Source organism: Ammospiza nelsoni, chromosome 3 (assembly GCF_027579445.1).
Source record: "Ammospiza nelsoni isolate bAmmNel1 chromosome 3, bAmmNel1.pri, whole genome shotgun sequence".
Lineage (NCBI taxonomy): Eukaryota > Metazoa > Chordata > Aves > Passeriformes > Passerellidae > Ammospiza > Ammospiza nelsoni.
In genome coordinates, this window is record NC_080635.1 from 104,432,844 (window position 1) to 104,456,128 (window position 23,285).

General features: G+C 40.3%; 2 protein-coding genes across 2 annotated transcripts in view; one reads left to right on the forward strand and one right to left on the reverse strand.

Annotated features, from left to right (window-relative positions):
- Positions 1-4,633, forward strand: part of KLHL32 (kelch like family member 32) — a 119,196-nt gene extending 114,563 nt beyond the window's left edge. The window contains exons 10-11 of the mRNA XM_059468336.1: positions 1,291-1,385; positions 3,194-4,633. Coding sequence (XP_059324319.1) covers positions 1,291-1,385; positions 3,194-3,355 — 257 coding nt within the window. The 3' untranslated portion in view covers positions 3,356-4,633. The remainder of the gene's footprint in view (positions 1-1,290; positions 1,386-3,193) is intronic.
- Positions 4,634-11,431: 6,798 nt separating this feature from the next.
- The window catches only part of MMS22L (MMS22 like, DNA repair protein), an 87,541-nt gene continuing 75,687 nt past the window's right edge, over positions 11,432-23,285 (reverse strand). Inside the window, exons 21-25 of the mRNA XM_059468492.1 lie at positions 19,695-19,906; positions 17,249-17,415; positions 15,756-15,852; positions 14,470-14,637; positions 11,432-12,176 (exon numbers count right to left, since the gene is read on the reverse strand). Of these exons, the coding sequence (XP_059324475.1) occupies positions 12,092-12,176; positions 14,470-14,637; positions 15,756-15,852; positions 17,249-17,415; positions 19,695-19,906 (729 nt within the window). The 3' untranslated portion in view covers positions 11,432-12,091. The remainder of the gene's footprint in view (positions 12,177-14,469; positions 14,638-15,755; positions 15,853-17,248; positions 17,416-19,694; positions 19,907-23,285) is intronic.

Below are 23,285 nucleotides of genomic sequence, written 5' to 3' on the forward strand. Positions count from 1 at the left end.
AAGCCCCATCTAACCTTGAGCACTTCCTGGGACTGGGCATCCACAAGTTCTCTGGGCAGCCTCACCACCCTCACAGTAAAGACTTTCTTCCTGTTACCTAGTTCAAACCTACTCACTTCCAGCTTGAGGCCAATCCCCCTTGTCCTATCACTACATGCCCTTTTAAAAGTCCCTCTCCAGCTTTCTGATAGGCTCTCTGCTGGTAGTGAAAGGCCACAGTTAGGTAACACTGAAGTGTTCTCTTCTGCAGGCTGAACAGACCCCAGTCCTATCAGCCTTTTATTCTAGGAGAGGTGCTCCATCTCTCTAATTAGCTTGGTGGCCTCCTCTGGACTTGCTCCAGCAGGTCACTATCCTTCCTGCAGGGAGGTCCCCAGGGCTGGACACAGCACTCCTGGTGGGATCTCACCAGAGTGGAGCAGAGGGGCAGAATCACCTCCCTGAACCTGCTGGCCACACTTCCAGACAGGCAGGTGACACATTCTTAGAGAAGCACCAACAGAAGGGTTGCTTGGTTTCCAAGTCAGGCCATCGGAGTACTTGATGGACACTAGGGAGAGAGACATAGATTAAAATGGAATTACACATGGTGAAACAGAAGTAGTTTTTCATGAGTCTTTTGCTCACTAGTTAATTATTTTGTAATGTGGAGGAACTGACAGCTTTTGAGAAAGATGTCATCTGATTTGCAACTGCGAAACCCTGGCACTGCAGGCACCCTCTCACTCTGGAGCTGACCCTGTCCCACTGAATGCTGTGAGGCAGCCTCCTCTCCACTGCCTCCCGGTTGTTTCCACACCCTGCACCTTAAGAAGCTGCCTAAGCCTTTCTTTCTGTCAGTACAACTGGCAGTAAATATGCCAGGTGAACTGTGTACTGCAGATTTTTTTAGGCTGTATTTTTCCTTCAAAACTTCCAGACTTGTTGGGAGACCATTGCTATGGGGATGAACTTGGGCAGCAGCTCCTGTGATTTTCAGTGTCCTTGTACCTGGAGGAGCGGGGCTGCACAGGAGGGGCACTCGGTGGGGACGGTGTCTGTCACCTGTGGCACACGTGAGGAGGGAGCTGATGGTCCCCTGCACAGCCACATTAGTGCTCATCTGGGCAGGGCTCCTGGGGAGAGCAAGGAGCTGCCCCCACGCCTCACCTTCGCTCCGACACGATGGGAATCCTGAAACGGTCAAACCACTGCCAGGAGTGTTTGCATGCCATTTCAGAACTCCAGCATTCGGTGTTAAAAGGGTTAATTAAACACTGAAAGTGGTTTCTATTTCCTTCTTTGCTTTAGGTCAAAATGAGTCTGGAGTTGCTGTCCACAATGGCAGAATATATTTAGTTGGTGGCTATTCGATTTGGACAAATGAGCCTTTGGCATGTATCCAGGTGAGCGATTTAGGTGTCTTTTAAAGTCTTTTCCAATAATCTTGCAAGTATAAGTTCTGCACAGTTGTTATTAAAAAAGGAAAATACATGTGAAGAGGAGAGATTAAGGATATTTCTTATGCAGCCACTGAACCTGCATAAACAGAGAGGAAATACTGTAGAAACTAAAAATATTTCCAGATGAGCCAATAGATGCAATTTCTCTAAGATATTCCAGTAAATCAGGGTTGAATTGTCTTTCCTTTGGCAAGGTTTGGTAAAATAATGTGTATATATTCACCAGTTACACAATTAAGTCCAAAATTAAACGGGTTACAGAAATGGATGATGGGGCTAAGAATTTTTCAGCCCATATTGGGATTTTTCTTTTCTTTCCAAGTTGTGTTTCTGAGGGGCAGCCAGAGTTAACGAGTTCTTCATTGACCAGGTGCAGTCAGCCTGCTACCTGCCCTTCTGCTTACTGCCTTAAAGCTTCAATGGCAGTTTTTTGATCCCTGCCCTAGGCAATAGGTTCTTCTACAAACTCATCTGCTCTCATCTTCTATAAAAACAGCTCACCCACAGATCCATGGCTTTCAGGTATTTTGGTAAAGAAATTAGGAATTCTTATCTTTCTGCATGTTTCTGAGTGAAGCAGTTCTGCACCACAGCCACTGCTTTGTCACCAGCTGGGCAGTTAAAAGCAGAAATGTCTGTTTATATCTCAGTTTCTGCACTTTTGCTGATAAACAACATTTTTATTAGCTTCCAACTTTTTGGATTTTAGAATTTCACCTCCAAACTGTCCCATAAGACTAGAAGTTAGGCTTAGCATAAGAAGGGGGTGTATTGCGTTGCCAAGCTGCTGGTCTTACATTGAACACTTAGTAGCATGAATTTGTAAAGAGTAAGATAACACAAGATAAAAGTTAAAGGCATGTTCTGGTCACTAGTATAATTGTGTTTTAGCAAGTTGTTGGATACCACACAAAAAAAATTCTTGGAAAAAGTCATTTAGGCTGGCGTGGATATAGCTGACATATAATGCTTTGATGGAGTAATTGCACTGTGTAGAGGTAGCAGCTGTGCTCCACCAGTGGGCTCGTTTATAATCAACAGGTACTCTGCAGTATTGCACCCGGGTTTTAATATGGCTTAGTGACAAGCAAAAATAATCCTGGGATCTTGCTTTCTTAAATGGACATTTGTCCACATCCCCAGACTGGTTGTGAACTGGCAGCCTGCCTGACACAGTCCCCACATAAAAGGGGAAAAGAAATATAATGAGTGATTTGGCAGAGCTGAGTGTGCTGTCCTTTCTCAGCTGTTGGCAGTGTGCCTGGCTTTAACCAGCAAAACTAGCCCTTTTATCTTCCAGTTGAGGAAATCTGAGGTTGCTCTCTCCTTTGGAAGAAAAAATTACATTTTTCCTTTAAATTTCTTTACGTACTTTAAGTCGCTTATTTATTTGGCATTCCCATCTTCCACAGAGCTTCTGTGCCCCCTAAATACCTTGGGACTGACAAATGATTTGTGCTCTGTGCTAACAGGAGCCCTTCTGTGCAGAGTAACCCATGTGCACGGCTGCACTTTCTCCTGCCAGCAAGCAGGATCCAATGTCATTGTTTGCTCCTGAGTGCCTGAGCACTCAGGTTTTGGGTTGGGTCATGAGAACAGCAAATGGATCACCAGATCCTTAAATAATCTAAAAATTACCTGAAACTACCTTTACGCTGGGATTAATAGTAAATACATGCGGTGGGTGCCCGCAAATTTGTTTCAGATTTCTTCTGTGATCCCAAAAATATTTTGTATGCTTTGCCATGCAGGTGCTGGATGTTAGCAAGGAGGGGAAGGAAGAGGTGTTCTATGGGCCTACGCTCCCCTTTGCTTCCAATGGAATAGCAGCCTGCTTTCTTCCAGCTCCTTATTTCACATGCCCCAACCTTCAGACTCTGCAAGTGCCTCACCACAGGATCGGCACGATGTGACACATTCCTTGCGCTTCACGGAATCGGAAGTGGAGGAGGAAAACATCAAACCCCACAGGGTTTGACAGAAGGGTTTCCCTGGGTCAGTGGGAAGAGTCAATCCACTCGGGCTGCTGCTTTACCATCACACTTTTGTCTTAAGGCCAGATCCCAGCGGGCAGGCAGGGAGCCCCAAAGGCCGCGCGCGGTTTCTCTGCGGGGCTCAGCGGTGGCAGCGATGCGTGAGCGCCGTGTGCGCTTCTGCCGGCGGCCACTGGCTGTGTCTCCTTCATCTCCTTATGCAACCTCATCAGGCATTTGGATGCTCTCAGCTCTCCCTGGGCCGCTGCTCTTTGGAGTCTGCACATTCAGTTGTTCACCAGTGGCGCTTTCAAAGACAATAAAAAAGCTCTGTTTGTGTTGACAAAGATGATATAATACTGTGCTAATTATGCAACTTACTCAATACCTTTGGCAAAAAGAATAACAAATGTGTTGACTTCCAATTCCGAACTCCATCGTTTACAGTTTCTCATTTAATAATACTTCATTTGAAATTTAAATACTTCAAAACAGATTAAAACAAAAATAAAAAACAAACAAGCCCTATAGGATAAGAGGAACAGATAAAAATTGTCTCAGCTGAAAGGCAAAGAAAATGAAGCCTCACGGTTAAACTCAAGTCTGAACTGATTGTGTTTGTCTGAGACTCTAAAGATTGTTTGGGATGTCATTTACCAAGGTCTACTACCAAATAAATGTTACCTTCTGTCATATGATCAATTCTTCCTGACAGCTGCAGTCTTTTAATGGTGGAGATCAGGCTCTTTACTGCATAATTAAAATGTGCCATTTACTTAATATTTTTAATATCCAGTTTGCAAGGGGTCACCACATTTACAATTATCAATGAACAGTCTCATTTTGTCCAACATATGGTCCCACAAATCACTGGTCTCCAGAGGCTAAACAGGTGTGGAACAATGTCAATATTTATTTATTTATTCTTTCAGTTTATATAGCGTGTCTCCATTCCACTCTCCAGGCATATGCCAGCTCACAGCAAATACTCTAACCTGGTGTATTTTGGCTTTGCTTGGCTACTGCAGTCCCTGTCTCTTATCTCTGTGTTTTATTTACATATTGAACAAAAATGTCAATGTTTGTAAATATTAACCAAGCATGTAATTAAATCTTTCTCTATTTCTGATTTATGGATACTCTGCACTTCTCTGCCTTACCTACTGATCAGCTCCCTGCCACTGTGCTGCCTGAGCAGACCTATCAAATTCCTGCTGATGCTCCTGCTATTCCACATGAGGAATGTGCTGCAGCAGTAGCCTGTGCCTGCTGGACAGGAACAGGTTTGACTTCATCCAGTGAGCAGCAGCACTTTCTAATCAAAACTATCTTTTAAGGGTCTGATTACAGGGAGGTAACTTTATTATCATTTCTGTCTCCCGCTGGGCAGTGTACTGGTGGAACATCCCCTTTCCTTTTCCATACTAATCAGTTTAGAATGTTTTATGGTTGGGTTTTTTGGGGTTTTTTTTGGTTTTTTTTTCTTTTTTTGCTGAGCTTCCTCATTTCCCCTGCCTTGAGCAGAGCTGCAGCTGCACAGTCTTTGCCTGGCACACTGACTCGAGTTGCTAACACCATCTCACTCCTGGGCACAAAGCACACCTTTATCTAAGCAGCACTTTTCTCTATGCTGTGTGGGAGCTGGATAGCCTGTACATTGAGACACATTTTAATTTCTTGGTTTAATTTGTTTCATGTCCTGGAGATCTGCATGCAAGGGACAGCTCTCTGAACAATACATTTACAGAAATTGTTTTCCTCTGTGGGCTGCAGGGCCCAAGCCAGGCAAGTATACAAACTTTGACTTAGGTGTGGCTTTCAGGGACACAAACGGAGTGCATGTCTCATTTTCAAGAGGAGAGTGGCTAAAATAATCAAAACCTGTGCAGGGGCTTTGAGTCTCATCCCAGAGGTGCCACACCAGGTGAGTGATCCGCTTTTGTTTCGGGGGCAGAACCAACACTTTGGTTTGTAAAGCCCAGGGCACTTCTGGGCAATTGTGCCAAGTGTGTTTTCTGTGTCTCAGCTTAGTTTGGAGACTTTTATTCCTAGGTCTCATAGCTTACTACAGCTGTAGCTATGGAATAATTTCTAAACTGCTGCTTCTGGAGAGCAGGGGGAGGGATTAGGATGGATCAGGACAACTGCTGAGCAGCAGCAGAAAGTGGCAGCAGTGGCCTGGGTTTGAGAAGCAGAGGGGGGCAGCTTCCTTATGCAAAGCAGCATGTGCCTCTTGGTTCGAGGTCTGAAAGGCAAGAAAGTTGTTTATCATGTTTGTTCTGCCCTTTAGACACTTCTACTGCTCTGGTTGTTGTCACCAATTGTCTGCACTGTGAATGGCAGTTTCAAACAGCTGTGCAAGTGCATTATATTGGTTAGGGGTGCCTCTGCCACAGAGCCTCAGGACAGCACATATGCTCCTATTAGTGTCAGGATCCTGCTCTGGCTCTTAATCATCAGGCTCCACTGATTACAGAGGTCTTTCACAGCAGCCTCTTAGTCACTAAAGTTTTTGTGTCACACTTTCCTATATGGGTCTTTCTGCTTTTGTTGCAGGACCTACAGGACAGATGGAGGGTGCTTTGCTGCACCTGAAGTCAGAAAATGCCTCATAGCCCTTGCCAGATGAGCAAAACCCAGTTAATTATTGCCAGGTAAGAAAAGAGTGTGGATGCAAAGAGCAGACAGAGAGCACCCTGCTGTGGCTGAGGGGTCTCAGCTGGAAGGAGCAAGGATGGGAGAGCCAGGCTGGCATCACCTGCCACCTGCAGCTGGGCAGGACTCCTGCAAAGGCTGCCTGCTGAGCTGAGGTTTCTGAATCATCACGTCCTCACTCTGCCAACCTTCCATTGAATGTCTCTGGCTTCTCAAACTGCCATGGCTGCAGAATCCTGTGCGTGACCTCCTGATCCACCTGTGATGTTTTAAATTTTGTACTATTTTGGGCAGGCATATGATTCTGAACCCAACCTTCATACCTACCCAGCCTGCTGGTTTTGGTATGTACCTCTGACACAGTTTAGCTCAGTTTTTCCACACAGCCTTAAAGCTGTCCAGAACAAGAATATTATTCCATGCTTGCTGGTTCTGTTGCCAGAGTCTGATCATCACAGTGGGAGAGCAGATGCCAGCACAAGTCATTTATCCAGCTAGGAGTGTGCAAGGTAAAGGGACAAGTTGAAACCAGTGAGAACTCACTACGGTTTCAGGGAAAGAGGTGTTCTTACCAGTGAATAATGCAGCAGTCACTGACTGTCCTGTTTGAAAAAAAAGTGCAGTTCTGTGCCCTGAATTCCTTAGATTTACACATTAAGGCTATTTATATCTGCAGCTAAGACTTTTGGGACACAAGGTCTTGAAGAGCTGTACTGAAGAGCTATTCTCTGATCTTTTTCAGGCCACACCCATAAAGAATAATATTCCATCCTTTATATAGCTTTAATTAAAGTATATAAATATATACTTCACAAGCAGCAGCAGCACCATAAATATATATACTTCACAAGCAGCAGCAGCAGCACTAACAGCCTCTTCTGCCACTTTGGTGTCTCTTGAGCATTTCACACCCAAGTGCTGACTAAAGGAACACTCACATTTGATAAGCCAGTGTGCAGCAGTTCTGCTTCTGTACAGTAATGTTTTTGTAATCTTTTAACTTCTAGATGTAGTTTATGATTTTCTTCTTAGTTTAGCAGCTTTTGAGCCAAGCTACTGACTTTCAGAAGAGCTGAAACTTCTGTAACTCTTTTTCATCTAAATTTTGCCTTCCCCAGTTACCCTCCCCCAAACCTGTACAGACATTTAGTACATCAGTTGCAGAATGGTGGAGAAACAGATAATTGAATATTCACACATGCAGAAACAACCCAGGCAGAATGTGGAACAATGTGGAAACAGGCGCGAAAAGAGGCGGCATCTGTTTATTGAAAATTAAAATGTGGAATAAATTAAGAGGGCAAGGTTAAAACGCTTCATCTGCAGACAGTGTTTGTAAGGGAAGAAGACTGCAGGAAGTTTAGCACATAGATTGTGTAGAAAGGACTTAAGCAGTTCTATTTTTGCAAAATGAGGAGTTTTTTTCCCCTTCCAAGGACATGTTATAAAGGGATAAAGTGTCCACATAAAGAATGGTTTTCCAATAGAGATGATTATATATAGCAGTTCCACAGTAATGCCAGAATTAAAATGCTTAAAACGTTAATGTTGCAATGCTTCAAGCGCTGAAGAACAGAGTAAGTATTTTTAGCAATACTCTCAATTCATATAAGCAAATGCTGTGCTAATTTTTCCACCGGTGCCTCTGCAGGTCATGCTGGGCCTTTCTAAAACAAATAATGAATTTAGCAAATTTACATTTTTAATGCCTGTTTTGGTGTCATTCTGCAAGGAGAAGGGTAGAGCCAAGATAGTGTTTGATGGACTGGGAAATGCAGTGAATTTGGTTGTAATGTGGAATTACTCTGCTGGCATTTCCAAAGGCCTGTAAAGCTAGCACATCTATGCATAGAGGATCTGAGCTTTTGCTTTTTTTTGTTGTTGCTGTTTTTGTTCTGTTCATACCTTTGCACTTTGTACATTAGGCTTACAAAAGGTTTATCACTTTAAAGCTGCTCAAGTAGACAAAAGCCATATCCTAGTCATTCATCATAAAACAAGCTTAATTATGCTAGGACATATTGACACTGCATCAGATTTTTAATCTTCAACATAATTTTATAACCGTTGCTAACAGATGGGCTGATTACACTGAATTTGAGTTTTAAGTAATAGTTAAAAATTCTAAAATATGATTAAGCTGGAAATACCCATTGCATACCTAATTTTCAAAAAGCTTCTGAAAGAAGAAAAACCAGAGTGCAGTAAAGCCTCTTTTTTGTTTCCTGAGGGAACTATATTGCATTTAAGTGCAGAGTTATCAAAGTTCCTTAGATGAACAAGCAGTTAATGCTATTGGCAGCTCCTCTTCTGTCCAATTACAACCCATAGGCCAGGACCTTATTTTTTCCATGGGTCTGTTGCTCTATTCCAGCATAAAAGATGTGAACTTTTCTATTTCAGAACCTCTTTTTTATCAAAACACATATCCTCCCCCCTTTTTTTTTCATTGAAAATTAAAGCAAAGAGTAATTAAAAATAGGATGTTTCTGCTCTTCAATAACAATAACAAATGTAGAATTCTTATGAAACAGAAGGACAGCTTTGTGGGACTAATGGAAGTCACATGTGAATTCTGAACAGAAGGTAATTTTTTTCATGCTATCTTTTTAAGGTTACTAAAGGAAAGATAAGCCAGTTTTCCCTCTGTCTGCCATTGTTCATCATGTGCTGGACATGTGTTTCATATCACAGGGGTGATAATGGGTCAGAGGTGATTGGTATCCTGAATTCTGGAATAGGGGAAATACAAAGATTAAATACTGTCTATTTAGATCTCAATTCTATACATTGCAGAAAAAAAAGGGTGCTTAGTATATATATACACACACATCACAAAAATGTGTCCTCTTATATTCTGGAACAGTCCTCTGGCCAAGGAGATAAGTGTGGAAAATTCTGGCAAGGCTCATGATGGCTCAGTTTCAGGCAGGTCTCCCGTCACCAGTATTAGCATTTCTAAATGAAAGGACACTGGTCACAGACCGAGGGCAAGAAAAATCATACTGAAATTAATTTTTATTTTAAAAACTCCACTGACAAACACTGATTCTATAGTTATGAGCAATTCATTATATGTCTACTAGTTTTGGCTGGAGTGGAGTTAATTTTCTTCACTCTATCTTCATATAGACGTTTTTGTTATTGCTGAGCAGGGCTTCCACAGAGCCAAGGCTTTTCTGCTTCTCATAGTGCCATGCTGGTGAGGGGGCTGGGAGGGGACACAGCTGGAGATGGACATGCTGTCCTGGAGATGGCTGAGCACCTGCCTGCTCTGGGGAAGCAGTGAATTTATTCCTTGCTTTGCTTTATTTTCATGCATTCCTATTTATCACTTTTGTACCCTCCCCATTAAATTGTCTTTTTCTCAACCAAGGAGTTTCATTCCTTTTACCCTTTGTCATCCCACTGGTGGGGGAGCAGCTGTGGGCCGGGGTTAAACCATCACAACATTCAAAACAGCTTAATACCATAAAATTTTCATCATATAGATGGGTTTGAATAATGAAATTTCTCTGAATCAGGTACTCTAGCTACAATTTTATTGTCAGGATCTTTTCACCACCCATTGCAGAATTTACAGCTGCAGGAAATGTTTGTCCATGCAAGCAGTGTTATTTTTAAACAACATACTGGGAGACACCCTTGCCATCCTCTGAGTAAAACACCCCTGCAATGAGTAGCAATCTTCAAATGAGTGAGGTTGCTTAGAACCTCATCTTACCTGACCTTCAATATTTCCAGGGATGGAGTGTCTACCAACCCTCTGCGAAACCTGTCCCAGTGTTTCACCATCCTCATAATAAAGAAAATTCTTTCATATATCCAGTCTGAATCTACCCTTTTTTAGACCAAACTCTTCAGTGTAAAATACTATAGTAAGATTTAATTTAAATAATGTTTATTGCCTTAAGCAGCCTCTATACAGACAGCATCTAATAAGATTTTTTTTTTTAGCTTTTAGGTTTTTTCCTACATTTTAGTCAAAACCAGCATTTTCTTCATTCCTTCTCACTGGTTTTGGACTGCTGTTTGGTGTATGCTTGGTAGGTCAGCATAAACTAGTACTCTGCAAGTCGTCCTCTCATTAATATTATTGGAACTATCAGTGACATCTGCAAATGTCTGTACCACCCATCAGATCCCCCATTTGGCACTGGTTGATGACTATGATGCAAAATGTCTTGTTTCTGTTTGCTTTAACTTTGTGACAAAGAAGAATGATATTTTCCAAACTGTTTAAATTAGTTTCTCATGTGCCAGGAGCTGCTATGCATTTACATAAAGTCCTGTTGCTTTTTCAGAAACTTCCAGCCACTATTGATAGTATTAAATATGTCCTTAATAACCTACTAAACACATCATTAAGTGCTTCATTGTAATATCTGTTCTATCCTTTAAAATCACAGTTTTTACTTTCAGGAAGTAATACTACAGTCAGACATCTGTGTGGTAGGACTCAAATTTCAAAAGCATCTCAATTAATTTCTCTTGGAGAGGGGTGTTTTTAATTTTTTTCAAAAAAGCTTTTCAGAAGTAGAATCCCCCTGGGATGAATAAAACTCCCAGGTACATAAGCTTATGAGAAGCTACATGCAAGTTCAATAAGTTACTTTCATAATGAAAAGAACCTCCATGTTCTGCACTATTAAGTAGCCTAAAGAGGCTTTTAGTTACTGCATTATCTGAAGTACTGATAGCTGATTTAGGCAAGAAGATTATCTAGTTCGACTTGATAAGATTACTGTAACGAAAGGGAAGCTGCTCTGAACAAGATTTTAGGGATTTTTCTGGAGCTATTAGACATAAAAATAATTTTTTCCTTCCTGTTAACATTGTAAAATTAAAATATGAGTGACTTTAAAAGTAAGAGCCTGCTCACTGGTGTGGCCATTAATGGCAAACCTAACCCACTCCAAAGTCCAGTAAGTAGTTTCAGAAATTTTCAGAAAGCTTTGGATTATTGAGGGAAGTGAAGTGTGGATACCATAGCCATCAATGAAAGTTTCCTGAGGACTTTGAGAAAAAAATATAGAAAAAGTTACAGAGCTAGATCCACCCTGCAAAGACCCATAACACAGCAAAATACTTGAAAGATCCAACTTTCTCAGCAAACAAGAATAATTACTAGCCTATCATCAAACGATGCGTATTTCAATTAGAACTCTGTCCTCTCTTCTTTTTCCCTCCCACCTTTCACACCTAGTATAAGTGTATAACTAATAATGTCATGACTAATTAAAAGACCATTGGGACCCCTGGAAATTATAAGGCAATTTTAAGAACATAGCATTGAAAAGGAAGGGAACAGGAAATCTAAACCTGCCTTTTCTTATATTACCCACAAAGAAAACAGAGAGGTTTTACAATGGAATATGAAATACTGAAATGTTTTAATAAAGGTGAAAGTTAAAGACAGCTATATACATTCTGTGCAACATAAACACATTAAAAAATACTCTCTCTTAACACAAGCTTTATCACACTGGCACAACCCCTGGTGAATGCACTGCATTCAACAAGTTGAATACTCAAGAGCACATGTTTTTCCCATTCTACTAAAATAATAAATTAGAAATTACAAAATTATGATTTTCTTAAGAACAGCCTGAATAAGATTTTCAAAAGTACACTATTTAAGAGGGACAGGTCTCATTCAATGGACTAAGTTGTGAAATTCTTTGAAATTCTGTCTTATATGTTAAATATATAGGCTCTGTTCTTACAGATACTGAATCTGTAAGAAATTAGCTTTCAATCTTTCTATTGCTATTCATCAGGATATCGAGTCAATCTTCAAATGCATTACAATAATAAAATACCAAAGGTTTTTTTTTTCAATTAATACATAAATTGGGGGGAAAATGGGGAACAACCACAAAAATTGATACATGTATTTCCATTGTAAAGATAAAGAGCTTGTCTAGTTCTTGTTGTAGTCTGCAGTTCTTGTTGTAGTCTGTAGTTTTAGGTACCAACAATGTCATAATGTCCAAGAGGAAAGGATTAATAACCAGCACATTACTGATCTGTCTCATTTTCCAGTTTTTGTATCTCATTTTGTCCAGCCTCTGCAAGGTGAGATAAGAGTCTCTTATACGCTTCTCTGTTGGGGGGAAAAAAACCAAAACATATAACATGTTACTTTAATAATCTCACACATCCTAGGAGTAAAAGTGTGTAATTCCCAAACACATTGTTTAGATATTGAGATATTAAAACAGTTTAATGTCCCCCCACCTATTCAGCTGCTTTTTTGCTGTGACTCTTTAGCATGGCCAGATCAGAGGAAGAATAGGGACTGCACTGTTTACAGCTAGAAGTGTAGTGGAGCTCCTTAGAAGCCTAATTGTTTAGTAAACTGCTCTGAAATACAAGTTCCTTATTTAAAAACGTGGAGTTTCCAAGGCCTGGATGATATTAGCATTCAGCTTTGATGATGTTTGCTCTCTCATTTCTGCCTAAGCAATCCCTGGGACTCTCACCACAGCGCAGTGATGGGAGCCCCTCACACTTGGGTGCAGCCCAAGCACTGAACCAGATTCCGACCACCATCCTCAACCAAGGACAATGACTGTTAAAATAAACCTGGAATTCAGAAGGGAACTGTCACTCAACTGGATTTGCCAGAAGAGTGCATATGTGTTGATGAGACTTTTCACCTTAAGTTCATTCTAATACTCTCCAACCCAAACAATGTAATTATTATTAAAGCACTGCCTCTGACATTTAGGTCTTTTCTAATTATAGATTTTTGTCATGAAATATTAACTTGAGCAAACAAAACTGCAGTTCTCATACTAGTTCCTTGCAATTACAACACTGGACATCACCACTATAAGCATTTGATGCAAATTCTGAACACCTTACTTCTTTTATAGATACAGATTTGCACTTTATTGTCTACAGTAATTGCACTGAATATGTTAATATCATGTTATTTAGAGTCTAGGACCGAAGAGAGAAAATCAGGTGTTCTTGAAGAGAGAAAATTAGTGTTCTTACAATAAAATGCTTGTGGAACACCTCAGGCTGCTGGGTAATGCAGCACATTCTAAATACAAATTACTAATAGAAAACATTGACAACAGATTAGCTAATATGTATGGCTTAAGTGATGAGGATAAAGGAAATTGAGCTCTTCAGTAATCTCCAAGCATGTATTTCAGGAAGCTCCAACAACCTGCATGCTTTCAGCATTTTGTAGATAATGAGATGAATGTTACTATATTAATAGTATTTAGCAAAAGAAAAACAAGCAAAACTTTTAGCTATGAAACACATTATCAAAGGATGAAAAAAAGCAGGTTGTGTGGAAATCCTACATATAACAGTACTTCAGGCTGATCCTGGGCAAATTCTCTTAAATAAAAGCAAATGCAGTTGTTGGCAGTGGATAGTAAAAGGTGAATAATATAATTACAAATTAATTAAATACATTTTTCATTAAATGGAAGATGATACCCTGTGAGTACCCTTCAGTGTCTCATAAGTTATTCTTGCACAATTCTGTCTTTTGGACTTGTTATAGCCCAGGCCCTGCTGACACACACCTCAAAACTTGCCCAGTGTGAGGCATGAGTGGATTCTCCCCTTTGAGTAGTCCCAGGATGTGCAGCAATGCCAACACTGGGGCCAGTTCCTTGCCCAGACCACAGGAGAGTCATGGGCAGCCTTCCAGTGAGCAGCACTGACAGGAAGAGCCCTTTTGGCTCAGGTGCCCCACCAGGCAGAGCTTCCTGGAGTTCTGTAGCACTACTTGCATAGATGCTGAAAGGTCAGTGCAGCATCTGCACCCAGACACCACCATCCCTGCAGAGCTGCTCCCCTCCTCTGTCATTTTCTCCTAATGCCAGATGGATTCAAGTGTCAAATATTTCTGTCCTGAGTTCTTGGGGGGCAAACAGAGGAATCCTGAGCCTGCTGTGCCCATCAGAGCCAGCCTTTCCTGGACACCCACAACTCTTCTAATTTTAGATTATGAGAGAGCTCTTGATATTCAGTTGGGGGTATTTATTTTCCAAGCATCTCAGACCATACCTGATTATAGCATAATTTCACATATGACCCATAGTCCTCTAAAACAGGGACTAACAGGAAAATTGTTTGAGTAAGGAATTCTTAATTCTGTTTTGCAACATACATTGTAGAGACAACCTGGCTTGACAAAAATTCTACTCTGGTCTGTGGACCCTAGTATCAAAACATCTCTGGAAATATTTAGCAAATATAGATGGCTTTAAACCATGACAGGCTTGAGTTAAGGGAGATTTCTGGCTGAAAACACTTAAAAATAACTCATTTTTGGGTGTCTGTGCTGCTGTCTTACGACTGCTTTCTTTCAACAGAATAATCCTCTACTAGTCATTGTCAAAAATAGTATTAAATGAAAACCAAACCTCTGTGCAGCATTTCTTCCAAGGCCTTGTTTGTGCTCAGAATCCTTCAGAGACTGTGTGATTGTGGGAATCAGGCTGGTAACTAAAGTCTGATCCAAGACTGCCACTGTCTCCAGTATGCTGAGAACCCGGTGATCATAGACAGCAGTGTAGTCCTGGATGAACTGCCTGGGGTACACAGGGGCATTTAATGCAGGGTCAAAAGAGATGCAGAGAACATGCCAACAACAACTGTACAGCCTAATCAGAACAAACAATCTGGCTGCATAGCAGTTTTCACTTTGTTACACTGGAATACTCTACCTGGAATACTTTCTCTAAACAAAGGATGGTTTTGAAGCCTAATGCTAAAAATTCCACACATTTATTTTCAAGTAATTTGGCAGATTCTGCTGCTGTTTCACCAGGACTGCCTTGTTCCTAATGTGTGTGAATGCAAAACTAAACCATACATTTCTTATTTAGTAAATAATAATTGTAATAAAAAGACTAACAAAACAAGAGTTTTAGATTCAAATTTGCAGAAACAATGTTGGCATTTCTTATAAAGCTCCTCTGGATCTTAAATAGGGCACATCATTAGATGGAAGCACATCCATTTGCCATCCTGAGGACCTGAGGACTTCAAGGCTCACAGATTACATTCAAATCAAAATTAGCACCCTAGGGATGACACATCCCATGAAACTGATGTATCAGATATAGACTGGCATTCCCACAAACACCAATTCTTTTTTCAGTGAGTCTCTCTCAAGGCTTTCACCTAGACCTAGCCCGATACAGCAGCAGTGCTTAAGGTTTGCAGAATGTCTGTGAGTGCCAGGCCATGCAGCTCTGCTACTGTATCCATGCAAGACACAGGATTCATTTTGTACAGCTATGAAATAAGGATAATTTACATTATAATAATCTGTTATTGTCACAAAATCTAATAAAAAAAAGTTAAGCTTGTTATGTGAATTTTAGCTGCACTTCAAATTCAGAACACACATCTTTCACAGCACCATCAGCATTCCTGAGGAGTTTTTCCCATTGCAGGAAAAACTATATGCCTCTCAAAATAGTACCTCATCCATGAGGAAGCAGGTATGCCTCTCACTTCTCTTTTTCTGCTCTGGCTTTTTGGCAAAGCTGTGCTCAAATCCAGTGCCAAAAGTACCATTACTAAAATACCATAAACAAGCAACAATGCAGCATGTTAGGATAATTAGTTATTTTAAGAAAACATGTTTGCTGTCAATTGGCTTGCAGCAGCTTTGTTGCCAGTTGGCATATTTTCTGGTTACCTAAATACAGAAGTCAGCTGGGTGGCATGTTCTCCTCCTGACCCTGCTTGGCAGCCTTCTACCATGTACTGTACAATGTCTGTAGATATTTTTTTAACTGCAAAAGAAAAATCACAGGATTCACACAGAGCTCTTGAACTGGCCATCTGGAGGATGTCTTTCATGAAGACAAAACATTTTAAATGAGAACAAAAAAGGTTTAATATTTCTTTGATGCAAGTGAAATGATTGTGAGAGCACTTAGTTAGATTGGCTATAAAGAACAGAATGAGTCACGGGTTTATGCAAAAGTCTTATTTTCACCACCATTATCCTTTAAACAGATTTTTAAATACACTATGGTTTTTTTAAGTTAAAGCCAAGAGATATACATTTAGAGGAAATAGAGGTTTTATTTAAATCTAAGTTCTGTTTATATTCTTTAAACACTCCTATTTGATTCAAAAGATAGGTAGTCACAGCATTATATTCTGCTCAAAGCTGTGTGGATCTACTCTGTAATTTCAGTGGTGCAGATTGTTCTGAAATGCACCCTAACTCTTTTTTTAAGGGAAAAAAACCCTAAAAACCCCAACAACCTCTCCCACTATTTTCTCAATAATTGTTTCCAAATAAACACCCAAGTTGCAAGATGCAGCTCTTCCTTTATAAAGGTGGAACTGGGCTGCAAGGACTTTTCTGGAAGGGAGTGGCAGAGCCCTGTCCAGGCAGGCAGGGAGCTGGTGGCTACAGCAGCCCAGGACTTCTAGCTCATTGCAAGGTGAGTGCTCAGCTTTTAGCAGATATGGCTTTGATGGCAAAAGGGGGAAGAAAATTGGTGATGGCTGAGTCAATTTCTTAAGCACATCTTGTCCCTGAAACTATTACAGACCAGAATCAAACAGTACTTTATCAGAGAAAATTCCCAGGAGAAGTCAGAGGTGAATCCAAATTTTGCTTAATGCCTCTCCAGCAGCAAGAAATGGAAATTTTGAGCTCAGGTACATTCATTATACAATGTGGGGTGAAAAGAGTGCTTCATTCTGTAAGTACCTAAAAATAAAGATGTTCTTGCTACAAAACAAACCATGCTAAAAGAAGAAAGAAGACTCAAAGATAACTTCAGAGAGCAACATGCTACTTTTAATCCATTTATAATGCCTCTAGGGGAGAACATAACTAGTCTTATTTGGTCTCAAAACTTTAGGTGGAAGAAAAGTTCCACAATTGCTAATGGAGGAGATTATATGGGAAGGATAGGGAAAACAGGAAATGCCTTCAGATTCCTGAGAAGCTGACTAGTTCATTAGAGAGTTAAATGAGGCAGGATTTCTCTGCCTGAGAGGCAGAAGTCCCAGACCAGTTAATGAAAAAAAAAGCCTCGTCCAGTTTATCTGGCCAGATTGTTTTATTCACCTCATCTGAGAGTCTTAAATACCAGGATGAAGGATGCTCAGCAGTGCAGAAATCTTGCAGGCGTGGAGAGATGTACTTAAAGCAAACAAACAGCTCACCTTGCAGCTCATTAACCAGCACCAAGCACTTCAACACAGCTGGGAGAACCAAGTCTGTGTCACACAGTTCAGTGCTCTGGGTTCTCTGAAGTACTTCAAGAATGAAAGCAAGAACAGAGGCCAAGCGAGGAGGTGGAGCATGCCCTCTGAACTGCAGGTAGTATTCCCTGGGAAGACAAAGCAAGCCAGAACAAAGTCTATGATTTGGGGTTTTTTTCCATGTAATGCAAGCACCATATACCTTAAAATAACTGTGATATTTCAGCAGGAGGCCTATTACATAGATTTCTATCTTTATCTAGGCTTAAATAATGGCTTCTATTTATCTTAGTCGTAGCAATGACTCCCAGTTTGTCAGAGAACAGTGATATCTTCTGACTCTTCTGTTCAGAGAGGAGTGAGAAATAAGAGCCATCATAATTACAGTTTAAAACCCAAGTGTGACTATTAAAAGCTAAATACAAAGGTAGCTTCATAATATAATTGAATTCATGAAGGAATGAAGATTCTAAAATCCTAAATCAACATGCATAATACAGCTGTTATTTAATTACATTATTTAGCTTTATGTGCTTTTGCAAACTCACAAGCATACTTGTGGTAACAGCTCTGCTGTTACACTGGTACTGTTATTTGATTTTTATAAACAGTATGTTGTAACAGGACAGCCAGTGACTGATTTTGTTCTGTCAGAATTAACACAAACATCTCCAATATAAAATCTGGCACAAGGATAAAAGGTGACCTGTCAATCTGCAACAAGAGCAAATTTTAACATCACACACATGGAGTGTTCCAATTTTAACACATTGATTTGTTCATTTTCCACGAAAGAATACAAGAATATGAACTACTGTTGGTTTGGCACCACAAATTAATGGAATCTGAAGACAAAAGGTTTTGCAGGTGAAAGAGAACACAGCATTTATTCATCAGTCAGCAAGAGCACTCCCAGAACCTTCAAAAAACCATTTTAAGATATTTAATATTAGGTACTGTTACCTACTCAAACAAGGCACATATGTTGGCTGAACAATGCATCAGATAAAAACCAGCATCCTTATTAAAAGCTCAGTAAAGAGTGTTTCTACAACTTTCAAATGAAATGTGACTTTCAGAGCTCTGTGTACTTCATTGCACTGCTTCAGAGCACTGGTGTGACTTGGCCAATGAAAGCTGTGACACTCACAGTTCTTGTATCATGTGGTCTAACTTGATTATTAGCAACTCTGAAATCTTCTGTCTCATTAATTACTCTGAGAATTTCCCACAGGTTTTTTTTGTGTGTTCTTCCACTACAACAGCTCTGTGAGCTGGGTAATACAATCCTGATGGAGTTTCCCTTCCCCTCTGCAGCAGCAATACATTCATTGCTTTCATATGGCAAAGTGGTGAACAAACTGCACCCATTTGTGTACAGACCTCATGACTGCCTCATGACCACCCAGCACTTTGCAAACCAGAGTGCTGCTCAGTTCTAACACATTCTTCCCAGATCACTAAGGAATGTTTCACATCTTAAAGATCCCCAAGTGCCATTACACCTTCAGAACTTTCCACTCTTAATCCCCATGTTCACACATGCATGCACACATTCAAAAATAACTTTAATAAGATGACAAAGTTTGGGTATCCAAAAACATGTCAGAACTAAGATTGTGAAATCTTAATTGACTCCCTTAATAGGTGATAATACAAGCTTTACTTACAGGATTTCCTCTCATATTTACCCAAGATTAGCACTGACATTTTTCTGATCAACATGTATACCCACTCTTCAACAAATAAAGATCCAATTACCATGGATATAGGCCTGTATTTGAGGGGGTTTAAATCCTTTCCCAACACAGAAAAAAAGTACAGATTGTTCACTACTCTGCAGTACATAAAACCAAGTGTCAGCCTCTCAGCAGCAGGAACAGAGATTTGTAGCTGCTGTTGACATCATGCGAGTGGTGACAGTGCAGTGATCAATCACCCTCTCCTGCCTCTCTGTCTTCCTCTTCCCAGTTTTCCATGTCCCCTGGGCAGCTGGCACACCTGTGCATGCCCTGACACTTAGAGAGCAACAAGGTCTCCCATGCACAGCTAACTGTGGCAGCTCTCAGCACTACAACTCTGTACCCCTAAATACAGCTTGAGACACACGTGTGATGATGTCCATTGGAGCATAATTAGAAAAGGATTTGTATTTCACGTGACCTGCAATATTTTTTGTTGTGGTCTAGGACTTTTATCCTTAATTAATCTCTCATAAATCTTTCTGATTTTACTCTTCTGATATATAAACACTCTTCTTCCTTTGCTCCCTGCCCAGCAACTCCCAGGCTCTTCCAAGAGCCGCACCATCAGCTGAGAGGAAAGCAGAGGCCTGAGCTCATGAGCTGTTTGTGAAATGTGAATCTGAGGCCTGAGAGAGTGATGATTTATACCCACTGCTCCTCACCTGAGGACCTGCAGGGTGGTCCTGCGGAGGCGGAGCAGCTGGGGGGCGCTGATGGAGCTGCCCAAGGCAGCGAGCAGGGGATGCTGCCCAGCACCGGGCACGGCCGGGGACGAAGGCAGGAATCGTCCAAAGTAATGGCGAATGATGCTCCCAAGGAGTTGGTTTAAATAGGCACCCTGGGTTTGGGACTGACAACATATGAAGGACAGGCCCTGTGGAAGAAAATTTTAGAAAGTGAGGAATTAAATAAAATTTAGCAATACAGTTGAATAAATCTTTAACAACTGTATGGTAAACACTCACTACATGCTGTGTAAACTGCTGCACACAGTAACTATGCCAGACAAATAAGCATCGCTGATTTGCTGCAGACATGATGATCTGCAAATGAAGACAGAAGCAGGCCAGGCTTACAAAGCAGAGAAAAATCTTTCACTAGACTAATATATTGGAAGATAACCTTTGGGACATGCAAGCTCCCCTTCAAATTCAAAATAAAACTGTGGCACTTCTGCACCCAAAAGCTTCTCATTTCTGTTTTCCATCCTGTACATGATCTAACAAAGTATGTTAATCAGGTAAGATTTAAGATGGGACAGGAAGAATAAAAACCTCATCTGCTTGTAAAGGATTGTGTGAAATTTTTGTATAAATGCTACAGCAGAAAAATGAGCACTTAGAATTGAGCTCCAACAAGAAAAGATTTGCTCATAGTATGAACAAATTAGGGTAAATTAAGCACCATTTATAAGGGATTTAGAGGAGGTTTTAAACTCTGTTTAAGATAAGGCTAAAACTGCTGTGATTTATCCAATATAAGCTATATTGATCCAGAGAAAAATCTATAATGAAAGTACTTGCCCAGAAAGTGCTTATCTGAACTCCACCTGTAGTTTTAGAACATATATATGGTCCATCTCTGAAAAAAAGAGTATTCTTACTGGAATGGGTTCCCATAAGAGAAAGTTAAGATCTTGTTTCCTTCCCCCTCCTCTGATTACTGAGAGCAAGAACAAATCACTAAGAAAAAAATAAAAAGGTCCAGTGATCTCCTATCTCAAGGGTCACAGTCAGCAGCACAAACAGAAGCCTCTTGAGAACTCAGTTTTCACAATAGTTTTGTCCAACAAGAATAATTGTGTAAAACAAGGTCAAGCACAGAGCTCCCTAGACAGCAATTTCAACAGTACTTCAAATTTCCATTAGCATTGCAATCCAGACTCTGGTTTTGGTAGGAAGAGTATCTGTCTGAATATTTATGGTTGCTGAGGTAAACTAATGCCCCTGATATAGGAATGAACAGATCAAGTCAAGCTGTTTTTGCTCCCCAGCTATGGAAAAGGTGAATTTCTGTTGCTTTTTGTATTAAATTCAAAAAAACCCATTTCTTGACTCCCCAAAAACATTTTCATCTATACCTGTCTGTATGAACATGACAAAACATTCAGGGAAAAAAAAAAAAAAGCAGACTGAGGCATAGCTGAGGGTCTTGAAATGCTGAGTTCCCACTTTTGGTTCCACAGTAAACAAATACAGGAAACATGAGATTTCAAGAAATGAGATGTCTGAAGACCTGGTGGCTCTCTTGAATGCAGATTTGGCTTAAGGGTTTTACCTCACATACTTTTGGGGTTCCTTGATAATTCTGGCGAATCTCAATGACAAAAAAACACACTTTCTGAACTGAGGCTTTGAGTAAAACTTCAGATTTTCTCCTCCTTTTGTGTACACAGAGTAAATTATTGTAGAAAAAAGCTGCCGCTGTATCAGAATTCTTAAAAAAAGAAGTCAAGTGATACTTCTTGGCAAGTAGCAGACTTAGAGACTGTTAGAGATGACAGATTATTTAGTGTATAAACTTGAGTGTTTGATGTTTTCAGTAAGATATTGCAGCAGGCATAAAGAAGAGTTGCCTGTGCTTTCTGCAGTAAAGCTCATACAGAAAGACAGAATGCACTCCATAATCCAAATATTAGAACTGGCACTCTTAAGACTCTAGACTGTTTTTAACACTAAAAGAACCCAGACATCTATGACAAAGTGTATTAACTTATTGGATAAAAGGGACACAAAGAACTTCACAACCTTAGAGAGGATACCTGCAGGAATACATGAAGGAGGCAGCACCTCTGAAGAACTAACAATGACAATTGCTAAAATGAGACAGAACTGAGGATCAACAAATGATACACAGTATCAAGAAGACATCAGTTATTAACTAGTAAGAGTTACTGTTTTTAAGAATGATTCTAGACTTATTAAATGGTTGCAATAAAAAGAGAATATTAGAATTCAGATATCTGAGGGAATGCTAATTTTTTGCAGGTCTAATAATTTAATTTCAAAGTGAACCAACAAACCTAGCCTGATCCTTCATAAAAGCATTTTCATTTTTTGGGTTGAAATAAATTGATTTGGAATCTGCATCCCAAAAGTTAGAAAAGAACATGGATTTCTCTCTTGGACAAAAAGGCCTACTGACTTTAGGTCAGCACTGTGTTCTTTATTTTGGACTCTTCCTTTTCCTTACAAAGTGCAGAGAGCAACAGAGCTGCACAAGGTCTGACAACACCATATCCCAAGAGGCACAAGGCATGAGTTACCAGCACTGCACAGTAGGTGCAAATCTCCAGCTACAATGGCAAAACACCCGAGGCAGTGCTGGCCAAGGATCTGATTGCAAGATAATCACACAGAAATTTCTTCTTTTAAATCCCACCAGTAATTAAGTGAGATAAAGGAAGCTGCTGTTCAAATGAGAGAAAAAAGAAACACACATGCAACTGGACTGCAGTTCTGGACCAGAGATTTGAAATCAATCACATCAGAGCCCCAGGACAATCCCTACAAAGCAGATGGACTTTAAAGGGTTGATAGAGTTGTTTTCTTTTCTTTAACTATGCTCTTCAGCCATCTTCTGAGGTTAAGATTAAAAAAAAAGGACATTTTAAGGGGAGCAGAGAAGCATGACATCATCTGCTCCTCATTTTAGCAGAAAGGCAATGGATTCCTGTGTGTGTTCACTGCAGGAACCTTTTGTGGCCAGAGCTGCCTCTTCTGATTTATCTGTGTATCTGTAAATCACCTGTGGAGAGCAAAGAACCGATTAGTGTGGATTACTGGAACTATTCACTGCAGAAATGCCAAGCTATCTAATGATGACTTACACTGCAAGTCCCACTGTTGGAATAAATCTGCTGTCCACCAATTAATGTTGTACACTTCCTATTAAACACATATTATAATTCACAAAATGTACTAATAAGCTTGCTCAACTATCAGACCACAGATGTGGCTCATGGGAGGGCTTTCAAGGTCTGATCTCCCACAAATGCTGAGCCTGCACAGAGCCATTAAAATCACTGGGAAGTGCATGGGCCAAGCACTACTAGAATGAAGCTCTTTTGCCATTCTCAGTATTTAGACAGAAATCAAGAAATCTTCTGTATTTGGACTAATACTGGATTAATACTGATAAATCAAACAGTAATTAATACTGATAAATCTTACCTTCCCTGTCATTATGTATACAGTGCTTATTCCATGCACCCACACTGTATTCTGCAAGATGGATTTAAACTAATATTTCTT